Raw genomic sequence first — 12,284 nt, forward strand, 5'->3', positions numbered from 1 at the left:
GTTGGTTATGCATAACCTTTTTTGAAATAAATGCATGTTGTTATGTAGTCCAATTTTGGTTTGTGTACAAAAACTTTAAAAACATAGGAACCAACAAGAAGGCGATACGTGCATGCGTGGAGGTTTTATGGGTGAGGGTATTTGCCTCCATTTAAGAACACATGTTATTAATGCTAATAACTACACCTTATAAATTGGTATAACATCACCATATTTTTCGTAATAAATTAACCTTCTAGAGCTGATCCATAACAACACCATCCATGTCAATGGGATAATATCACCCAAATTTTTGTCACAAAAAATCATTCATACATGTGTAAAACGTAGCAACATCATGTTAACGGATACAATAACTCCATATTTTTCGCTATTAAGTCATTAACAAAATATAACAGCACCATGTTGCCGGTTTCAATATTTTGTACCATCGGTTTAAAGCTGCAAATGAGACCAACTAGTTATGATGCCTGTGTTACGCGACCGGGCACACAGTTGCAAATTTTAAAACGTTGGTATAACATGAGTGTTGAAATTTGCAACGTGAAAATATGAGAACATAAAATACTTTTGCATGATATAATAAAACATTAGGCTAGGAAAAAAGCTAGAAAAAACAAGAACCGGGAGGGGGGGTGTCCAAAAAGCTGGATTAAAAAAGTTAACAAAACTAGCAAAACTTTACCCCTCAAGGATCAACCAAACAAATATCTATAATATATACGTGGAAATCAAAGATCATGTGATCCAGGAAAATGCCAAGGAAACAAATCAATATGAAAGTGTTTCCAAATCACACCAACATCAAATGCAGATAACAAGGCAACCCATATCTTACAAATAAGCTAGGAAAATAACCATAACGTCACACGTACACTAACTAGAAACCAAAATACAACATACTTTTAAATCTGGCATATTAATTTGATCTTGATCACATCGAATTCAGCTTGGAGAGTAAAGGCGTGGCCCATGAAAATCATAATAGCTCCGCACTGTGGTTCAAAATCTAGTGTTAATACATCTATATATGCATGTAAAGTAGGAAATCAACATTACAGGGAAATCTAAATTAACTTACTTCATTACTCGAAGAACAAATATGATTTATGGTTCACAAATTCTAGCATGCCATTTGTCGATAAATGGCATGTTGTCTGGATGCATACTTGACACATTCCGGGAAGGATCTTGGATGGTTTTGATTATCTCTTTAGTCTCACCAAGAAGTTGTGCTGCACCTTTGACACATGCCTCTCTTTTCTCTATCACACATGTGTGGCATTTCATTGCTATCACTTGAGGTAAGTTGGTGAGACATGCCGCCATTATATCAGCAATCCTTGATGATATCAATTCATCAAATGATTTCTTCTCGTTGTCCTTGATCATTGTTTCAGTGATGCGAACCATTGAGTTGGCACAAATAGACGTGAATTCAGAATCGCCATCTTTACTTCCCACCCCTGATTTGCTGATCTTGTTTTTAGCTTTTTCCAAGAACAAATGAACAATTTGCATTGTTGGATCCTCTTGGCAATCACTTTTATTTACTTGAGAAGCAATATCTTTCAACCCGATTCCTAACCATTTGTGGCAAACATCAACTTCTTGCCACAACCTTTCAGCCGCCTTCTGACTGCTTACATAATCAGGTGTAGCATTGAGGTTTTTTTCCACAAGTGTGACATAGTCAAGACCTTCCCTCACACTTTTTAGCAAGCTATCCACTTCCACCTTTTTTATCTTACGAAGAGTAACCGCAATGGTTGCTAAGGTTACCACCGCTAAGCTCCAACAATCTCGATATTCTACTTTTGATGTTGATGAACATTGACCATGATCATTATTTTTATCAAACATTTTAACTCCTTGAAAACCTGCTGTAGATTTTGTATAAATTAGGTTCATGAGATTCTTGGGCTCTTTCTTTTCACTACTTTTTATCAACTGGTTCAAAGATTTTAAAAGGCCTTTCAGTGTTCTCTTAGCAAGCTCATTTTCATCTTCAAGTTGCAAAACATAAGAGCTTTCATCTAAGTTGTCATCCTCTTTTCCCAATGAACAACAGACGGCTTTTGATAAACACTTCAAACAACGCAGAAAATACACAACACATACTATAGAGATAAATGGGTTCAATGCTATTATCTTGCATACTACCACAACTACCTTTTGAAGTTTTATAAAGACGTTGAAGATTAAGCTTTTCAAATTCTTGATGACTACCTTGCGCTTGTGGGTACGGAATGGAAATGAAATACTACCATCTTTCAAATCAGATAACTTCTGAGTCCAGTAGCTTTCTACTTTAAAGACCTTCATACGGTTCCAAATGCTTTTGATCGACACCTTATAAAATCTTAAGGGTGCAAAACATCTAGAAAGTTGTGCAACTGAACCAAGCAAGACCCCTATAAACTGCACTATGACAATCAACTTCGTTGTCCAGTCATAAGCTGAGCCACAGTCGTTTATATCCATAAATGTCCAAACCATTGTAAGACTGTGCAACATAGTGGTTAAAGAACATATTACCCCGGAAGCAGTGGTTGTGGGACAACAAGCAATGATGAATTCGGGGTTGCCACTTCCTGCCATAATCCAGTACTTGCTCACATGCTCCCGTAGCTTCTCAACCGTTAATAATTCTCCGGTTAATGTTGAAGCTTCTTTATAATGACGTTGTTGATATTTGGGTTCTAGAATTCGTTTGGATTTTAGAATCGCTAAAGATGAAGATACATGTAGTATCAACAACAAGAGTAACATAGCCACATAAATTGAGGCTATTATAGAATGGGGAATTACACCTGTTCGTATTTGAATACAAACATTAACCACCAAGGTGATTACCATAACACCCAAAGCTATGATGTTCGCCAACATTGCGTTGTCGTCCATGGTTGCTAAACAAGGCAATAGATTAGCCATCATGGTGCACATAAAGGCCACACTTCCGAGCTTTGCCATTTGGTCCACCTCACCAGGAAACAAACCACTCAAATCCACAGGTAACTTCATTGCAACAGCTATCACAGAGAGAGAAGCCGCGTTAATAGTAAAGTACTTACACGGAAACCATAGCTTTCTACTTCTTAAGCCGTGTAATATATCAGCCGCCATTGCGAGGATGCAACACAGAGATGCTAAAGCGATGTATATCCCGATCCACACCAAAGGTTTGCTGAACTTGTCCTCCTGATCTGAGTTGTATATTATGTCAGCGAAACGTTGCAACGAAGATGTAATATTATCAGGAACATGATATTTTTCGTCTTGGAGTTGTAGGAGAAGATTGTCATAAATTCTTGAGTTGAGAACCATATCTATGTTCGAACTGTAATCACAACTGATAATTTGATTGAGATATGATGGGATTAGTTCTTGGAGAACACTTCTGCAAATCTTTTATTTATATATAGCTCATACAGTTCATGTACCTTTAAGTTGTCCGTGTAGTGATACTTTTTATAAAGTTTATTATTATTATTATTATTATTATTATTATTATTATTATTATTATTATTTTCTTACTACATTTTGAATTATATATTTTCCCACCAAGTTATTACTCTTTTTGTCATATTGTGTTTAGAGGATGTTAAAAACTGATAGTTTTCCAGTTTATTGGCATTAATTGATAATTGATCAGTTCAGTTATTGTTTCGTCAACCAAGCAACAAGTTTAATATAATTAAATATCTTGACTTAGGCTGCATGTCTTAACTTAGACCACGGGCGGATCTAGCATAGGCTGAGGAGTACCCGCGCTGCTCCTCAATTTTCTTGGCGAATACATTTTGGTGTAATTTTTTTATCTTCTTCGTTTTATGTATCGTCACCCTTGAACAAAATTTTGATAGCCCATGCTACCTCTCTACTTTCTTCTAGATCCGCCACTACTTCAGACATTAATTGTAGACTACTATCAAGCAAGTAGGTGTCATGCTTCATTTTAAGATATGCAATTACATTACATGTCTAAATAAGCATTCATAAACCTTAAAATAATCTTGTTCCGAAATTTACCTGGATGACTAGAGATTATCATAGATTTCAAAAATGCCGGTGAGTTATTACATTAAATGGATAAGGTTGTTATTCATACAAAATCAAAGCTCGTTTCTTAGATCGCAGATTTAACTTTGTGACAAAGTTCTTAGGTACTATAAAAAGAACTTGATTATGTCCAATTTCATGAATACCTTAAAACCTGGACTATGCGGTAAAATATGAGATCATAATTCATAACATCATCCAGTTAACCTTTATATTAAAGACATATACAAATTTGATATGTTACCTTTATATAAAAGACCAACAAAAAGTATGACATTTATTTACTACCACATATTGCAGGGACCAGCAGGAAGTGTTCTCCTTTCAGGTCACGAGCTAACTCAGGGTATGCTAGCTATAATTAAAGTTCGCCAATAATTTCAGTGAGTTCGAGAAAATTGATTTGTCTTGGCTTTTAATTTGCTAGTGGACTTCGAAAATGAGTTAACAAACAAAGCTGCAGAAGGTAGCAGGAAAACAATATATGGCATGTTACACGAGACAGTAATATAGGAGTTAGATAACATGTTAAAATAGGTTCACGTTAATGCAGGTCGGGCCCTTCGCTTAGGGTTTTCTAGTACACTAATCGAAATGTACTAGGGTAACTAATTATAGATGTTGTTAGAAATGTAAACGAAGTATATATAATTGATTATAGATCCGAAAGCCGTAGGTAAAAGTTGATAGTGAGATAATTAGTAAGATAATTAGACACATAATTAAATCAAAATTACTTGTTTCAAATTAAGCTTCTAAATTACACAAACATATATATACTTAAACCTGCATGTGTAAAGAAAAGAAAATTGCAGCCAAATAGCCAATACACAGCAAAATTCCAATTTGCCATATATCCTTTCACCTGGGGCCACCTGTGAAACTATTGTTTGGCACCTTTAATCCATTATTGAAGCAGCTACGTGGAGACAACAATTGTACAATGCATCACCCTGACAAAGCTAGCTAATGAGTGAGTGGGATCCATCTACTTTAACATTGAGTCTTTACATTCTAGGGACAATTGCTGATATACACAAAACATAATTTTTTTTTTAAACTAAATTATAAATTGTTTATTGGATTACATCGAAACAGAAGGCAAGCGGACAACATAATTGAATAGGAAAAAATGGTTTAGTATAATTGGTTATTAGGTAATCGGTTTTGTACACGACCCACTCATAGGGTATGCATAGAGTGTAGAGTGAACTGTGGTTTTTGTCCTTGTGATTTGTCCAAAGCTGCAGTTTTAGTCCAATAGTTTCAAATTTACGATTTCGTCCATGTGTTTTCATTTCACTTGCAATTAAACCCGAATTCACTAATCCCGTTAAGTCTAGTCATTAAACCCATCAGTGTGTCCTTCACGTGAGGGGCATTTTTGTCCTTTGTTCCCCAAAATACACCCCAGCCTTCATATGAGGGAGCTTATGAATTAGGACTGGGGTTTACTTGGGAAGAAAAAAGTCAAAACTGCTCCTCACGTGAAGAACACACTGATGGATTTAACGACCAAGCTTAATGGGATTAGTGAATTCGGGTTTAATTGCAAGTAAAATAAAACCGCAGGGACGAAAATTGCAAATTTGAAACTATTTGACTAAAGCCACATATTTTGACAAACCACAAGGACGAAAACCGCAGTTGATTCTAGAGTACGTATAATATTTGAATGCATAACCCGTAACCAATCCAGGTATTTAGCACCTAGCTATTATACCCAACACCGGTTATTCAAACAATGGAACCTTCAATAATCATAAATAACAAGGAAAAAAATCTAAACCATGATTCTATTTTTTCAAAGATTTTGGATCCAGAAAAATAGTCGTTGACTTGGATTGCTCAAATCTTAAAGTCAACTAGTTTCGTCACATTGAAAATTTAAGGTAGTCTGATCAATTACATATTCCTTGTGTCAAATGTCAACTAGATTGACTTTTGTACATTAAACAATACAAATGTAAAACATGATAAAGAAAGAACCTTATAACCACTTCTAATTTGATCCAACACTAATTGCAAAAGTGCTTCTACTATCCATATTCCTATGTCCATCACACCTCTCATTCTCAGCCGCGGCCGCAACCACCAACACTACCATAAACAACATCATGTTAGAGGTCGTTTGATCAACTCCGAGCAATAGCTTCTCTGGTGAAACGATGCCTAAACATAAACGGTTATGACATACCGACAATGATGGAAGTAGCTATGGAACTAGAGGGTTTGAGGAAGTTGACTAAACAACCATAGGTTAATCAACATGGTAATGAAGATGCTTTGAGCCAAGTATGCGAGGGCGAACATCTAATCTATATAATGTCTCGATTAATCCACACACGAACATAGTAGAGGCTTCAAGCCTCTACAGTTCAAATCAAATTCATTTATTGTACCGGATGAACCAAGATGATTTCTCTTTTTGTTGCAGTACATTTGCCACTATTCAAAGACATTGGAGGTGTCTTGAAACTCATCCTCTAGTTTAAATGATATTAGCAATAAACTCAACCAACAGGATGAGTTTTTGTTTGTTATAGTTTGCCAATAGGATAAGTTGGGAAAATTTGTGTTTGTTTAGTTTGTTGGTTATGTATAACCTTTTTTTTAAATAAATGCATGTTATGTAGTTCAATTTTGGTACGTGTACAAAAACTTTAAAAGCATAAGAACCAACAAGAACGTAGCACGTGTGTGCGTGGAGGCTTTATGGGCAAGGGTATTCACATCCATTTGCAATCACATGTTATTGATGCTAATAACACCACCTTATAAATTGGTATAACATCAGCATATTTTTCGTAATAAAAAAACCTTCTAGAGCCGACCCATAACAACACTATGTCAATGGGACAACACCCAAAATTTTGTAACAAAAAATCACTCATACATGGGTAGAACATAACAACATCGTGTTAACGGATAATAGCTCCATATTTTTTGTTATAAGAAATCATTCAGGCTTGAACCAAATAGTTATGATGCTCGCACTAAGCGGCTGGGCACGCAGTTGTACAATATTTTAAAACCTTAGTAATACATGAGTGTTAAAATTTGCAATGTGAAAATATTAGAAAAATAAAATGCTTTTGCATAATATAACAAAACGTTAAAGGCTAGGAAACAAAGCCGGAGAAAAACAAAACAAGAATAAAAAAACTGGATTAAAAAAAATTATCAAAAACTACCACCGCCAAGCAATGGCGAAGCTTTAACGAGGGGCTGGGGGTGGCCGAGCCCCCTGTTTTTTGTGCAATAGCGCAAATTTACTCGTTTTCGCCTGAAAATTTGAGCCCGTCGACCCCCTTGTTTATGATTTTCTTTAATGCATTTTGAGTCAGGCCACCGACGAGCTTGTCCAAGCTTCGCCCCTGCCGCCAAGGATCTAACCCAGGTAAGGGTGGGGGGGGGGGGAGTGGTGAGGTTGAATGGGGCAGGACTTTACCGCCACCACCAAGGATCAGGATTAACTCAACAAATATAAAATATATACGTGGAAAATGGAAATCGAAGATCATATGATCCTGGAATATGCCAAGGAAACAAATGGATATGAAAATGTTTCTAAATCACACCAAATATCAAATACATATAAGAAGCAACCCATATCTTACAAATAAGCTAGGAAAATAAAGCTACCAATTATAACTATGATCAAAGACTTCGCCAGAAGAACTTGTTAAATAACTTCACACACTAACTAGAAACCAAAATACAACATAGTTTTTAATCGGGCATCTTAATTTCATCTTGATCACATCGAGTTTAGTTTGACGAGTAAAGGTGCGACCCATGAAAATCATAATAGCTCTGCATTATGGTTCAAAATCTAGTGTTAGTACATCTGTATATGTATAGTAGGATATAAACATTATAGAGAAATCTGAATTAACTTACCTGATCATTACTCGAAGAACAAACATGATTTAAGGTTCACTCATACTAGCATGCCATTTGTCAATAAATGGCATGTTGTCTGGATGCATACCTGAAACACACCTAGACAGGTCTTGAACGATTTTGATTAACTCCGTAGTCTCACCCAGAAGTTCGGCTGCACCTTTGACACATGCTTCCCTTTTTTCTATCGCACTAGTGTGGCATTTCATTGCTATCACTTGAGGTAAGTTGGTGAGACATGCAGCCATTATATCAGCAATCCTTGAGGATATTAATTCATCAAATGATTTCTTCTCGCTGTCCTTGATGATTGTTTCAGTGATACGAGCCATTGAGTTGGCACAAATAGACGTGAATTCAGAGTCGCCATCTTTACTTCCCTCCCCTGGTTCGCTGATCTTGATTTTAGCTTTTTCCAAGAACAAATGAACAATTTGCATTGTTGGATCCTCTAGGCAATCACTTTTATTTACTTGAGAAGCAATATCTTTCAACTTGATTCCTAGCCATATATCACAAACATCAACTTCTTGCCACAAGCATTCAGCCGCCTTTTGACTGCTTGCATAATCAGGTGTAGCATTGAGGTTTTTTTCCACAAGTGTGACATAGTCAAGACCTTCCCTCACACTTTTCAACAAGCTATCCACTTCCACCTTTTTTATCTCACGAAGAGTAACCGCAATGGTTGCTAAGGTTACCACTGCTAAGCTCCAGCAATCCCGATATACTACATTCGATGGTGGTACACATTGAACATGATCATTGTTTTTATCAAACATTTTAAGTCCTTGAAAACCTAGTGTAGATTTTGTATTAGTTAGTTTCATGAGATTTTCAGGATGTTTCTTTTCACTATTTTGGATCAACTGGTTCAAAGATTTTGAAAGACCTTTCAATGTTCCCTTAGCAAGCTCATTTTCTTCTTCAAGTTGCAAAACATAAGAGCTTTCATCCAAGTTGTAATCCTCTTTTCCCAATGAACAGCAGGTGGCTTTTGATAAACACTTCAAACAACGCAGAAAATACAAAACACATATCGTAAAGAAAAACGAGTTCAATGCTATAATCTTGCATACTACCACAACTCCCTCCTGGAGTTTTATAAAAAAGTTGAGAATTATGCTTTTTAAATTATTGATGACTATCTTGCGTTTGTGGGTACGAAATGGAAATGGAATACTACCATTTTTCCAATCAGATAACTTCTCAGTCCAATAGCATTCTACTTTAAAGACCTTCATATGGTTCCAAATGCTTTTGGTGGACACCTTATAAAAGCTTAATGATGCAAAACATCTAGAAAGTGGTGCAACTGAACCAACCAAGACACCAACAAATTGCACTTTGAGAATCAACTTCGTTGTCCCTTTATAAGCTGAACCACAACTGTACGTATCGAAATCTAACAAACACATTGTAAGAGTGTGCAACAAAGCTGTTAAAGCACATATTACCCCTGAGGCAGTGGTTGTGGGAGAGCAAGCAATTAGAAATTGGGGGCTGCCACTTCCTGCCATGAGCCAGTAGTTTTTCACATGCTGTCGTAGCCTATCAACGGTTAATAATTCTTCGGTTGACTGTTCTAGGAATCTTGATGCTCTTGCATGACCTTCTTGGTATTTGGATTCTATAATCTCTTTGGATTTTAGAATTGCTAAAGAAGAAGATACATATATTATCAACAACACGAGTAACATAGTCACGTAAATTGCGGCTATTATGGAATAGGGAACTCCACCGATGACATCTAAAGAATCAGGGTAGCTTCCATTAGCCACCATTTCAGGAATATGGTACTCATCTTCTTCCATTAATGGGACCTTACAATAGGTACAGGCCACCACACCTGTTTGTATTTGAATGCAAACATTCACTACCAAGGTGATTACCATAACACCCAAAGCTACGATGTTCGCCAACATTGCGTTGCTGTCCATTGTTGCTAAACAAGGCAATAGATTAGCCATCATGGTGCACATAAAGGCCACACTTCCGAGCTTTGACACTTGGTCAACAACACCAGGCATCGAAGCACTTAGATCCACAGGTAACTTCATTGCGACAGCTATCACAGAGAGAGAAGCCGCATTAATAGTAAAGTACTTGCATGGAAACCATAGCTTTCTGCTTCTTAAACCATGTATTAAATCAGCCACCATTGCAAGGATGCAACATAGAGATGCGAAAGCGATGTATATCCCGATCAGAACCATGGGTTCGCCATACTTTTCTTCCAGATCTGAGTTGTATATGATTATAACGTAACGTGACAACGAAGAGATGATACCTTTAGGAACATGGTATGTTATATTGAGTTGATGCACAAGATTAAGATAAGTTGTTGAATTGGGAGGCATATCTAATGATTTGATACAAGTTTTGGGATGACCACTTCTCAAAGCATTTATTTAGAATATATAGCACATACAGTTTACGTACCCATAGTTAACGAAAAGGTATCCGTGTGTAGTGCCATTTTCGATAGATATTATTATTATTATTATTATTATTATTATTATTATTATTATTATTATTATTATTATTATTATTATTGCTACATTTTTTCTTCTTTTCCCACAATATTACTGACATTATTTTTGTTATTATGATGATTGTTGTTTAGAGGCCGGGCTTTTGAAATATTGCTTTAAAGGAGTTTAAGCCAGTCGTTTTCATCCGGTCCCCATTCGCGTTTTTGTCCAAGATTCGCTAGTGTTTGTATAGCCATACTACTCGCATGGGACGTAGTCGACTAGTCGTATAGTTGGTCTCGTGTATAACGTGGTCACCTATACGAATAGAACGGGTCTATACGACTCATATAGGCAACTTTGAGTGTCCGGATAGGGCGTCTGGCCCAGGCCCACTTGAAATCAACCTATTATCTAATGCAATAAACCAGATGCCACCATGAGGTCATTCCCTGTTACCTTTATATAAAAAGACCAATACAAATTGACAGTTATTTACTACCACATATTACATGGACCTGGCTTTTAATTTGCTATAATTAAAGTTCTCCATTAATTCCAGTGATTTCGAGAAAACTGAGTTGTGATCTTGGCTTTTAGTTTGATAGTGGATTTCGAAAATGAGTTGACAACAAACAAAGCTGAAGGTAGCAGGAAAATAATATATATGGCATGTTACACGAGACAGTAATATAGACTATATAGGAGTTAGATAGCATGTTAAAATAGGGTCACGTTAATGAACGCAGGACATCGGGCCCTTCGTTTAAGGTTATCTAGTTCGCTAATCTATAATTCGATGTAGCCGGCAACTAATATAGTCATATAGATGTTAATAATGTAAACAAATTGTATATATAATTAATTAATTATAAATCAAAAGACCTTACGTAAAAGTTGATTATAAGATTAGAAACATAATTAAATCAAAATTACTTGTTTCAAATTAAGCTTCAAAATTTCACAAAGATACTTAAATCAGAAATTAGCAAGTTGTAAATCAAGTCTCGGATTGATAATCAAACATGAATTAAACGACTAACTCCCGTTTATATTAATCGGAAAATATTACTCAAAAAACCGATTACAACTCTCAAACGCTAACTCGGTTTGACTCCTGAACCCTAGCTTGGTTGCATCAACTTCATTTTATAATGCTAACCATAATGTAATTAGGAAACATAACCAACTATGACCAACTTGTCACCATTGTTCCCTGACTTGGAGTCTGAAATTACGTCCAACAGTAAAATGATAATTGAACAAGTAATCAGAAAACATGAATCATAATATCATATGTTGTTAACCTGCATGAATAAAGAAAACAAAATTGCAGTCACTAGTCACTACACAGCAAAATTACAATTTGTTATATATCCTTTCAGTCTTTCACTTGGGGCCACCTGCGAAACTATTGTTTGGCGCCATTTAATCCATTATTAAAGCACTTACGTGGAGAAAAACAATTGTACAATGTATCACCCTGACATAACTAGTGAGGGAGTGGGATCCATCTACTTTCAAAAATTTGTGTCGTCTAATCAGCTTGTAACATTTCAATAATAGCAATTTATGAAGATTGTTGAAATTGTGATATATACAACAGTATTGAATATAACAAAATGGTTTAGTATACAATCATACTTAAACTGCCTAATAAGAGCATTCACACCCATAAACCAATTCAAACCTCCACCTCATCGCCACATCATACTCTAACCATTTGTTTAACAAAACCTCGCTTTTTAATCCACCCATAAACCAATAAAAACCTCCACCTCATCTTCCACGTCATTACCTACTTTTACTACTATATAATAAACTAGGATAGAGCCCGTGTGA

The 12,284-nt window shown here is 36.0% G+C and overlaps 2 protein-coding genes across 2 annotated transcripts; both read right to left on the reverse strand.

The window, feature by feature from the left end:
- Positions 1–1,107: 1,107 nt before the first annotated feature.
- LOC143544624 (uncharacterized) lies at positions 1,108–3,327 on the reverse strand. The gene has a single exon (XM_077036684.1). It carries the CDS (start codon positions 3,325–3,327, stop codon positions 1,108–1,110), a length of 2,220 nt encoding a protein of 739 aa, XP_076892799.1.
- Positions 3,328–7,994: 4,667 nt separating this feature from the next.
- Positions 7,995–10,328, reverse strand: LOC143544626 (uncharacterized). The gene has a single exon (XM_077036685.1). The coding sequence runs from the start codon at positions 10,326–10,328 to the stop codon at positions 7,995–7,997; it is 2,334 nt and encodes a 777-aa protein (XP_076892800.1).
- Between the last annotated feature and the right edge of the window lie 1,956 nt (positions 10,329–12,284).

The sequence above is a fragment of the Bidens hawaiensis genome, unplaced genomic scaffold (genome assembly GCF_021521415.1).
Source record: "Bidens hawaiensis isolate Kalapana, Puna unplaced genomic scaffold, B.hawaiensis_p1.1 tig00013648_1, whole genome shotgun sequence".
NCBI lineage: Eukaryota > Viridiplantae > Streptophyta > Magnoliopsida > Asterales > Asteraceae > Bidens > Bidens hawaiensis.

Coding starts and splice junctions, on each gene's coding strand:
- LOC143544626 (XM_077036685.1), bottom strand. CDS start 10,328: ATGCCTCCCAATTCAACAACTTATCTTAATCTTGTGCATCAACTCAAT.
- LOC143544624 (XM_077036684.1), bottom strand. CDS start 3,327: ATGGTTCTCAACTCAAGAATTTATGACAATCTTCTCCTACAACTCCAA.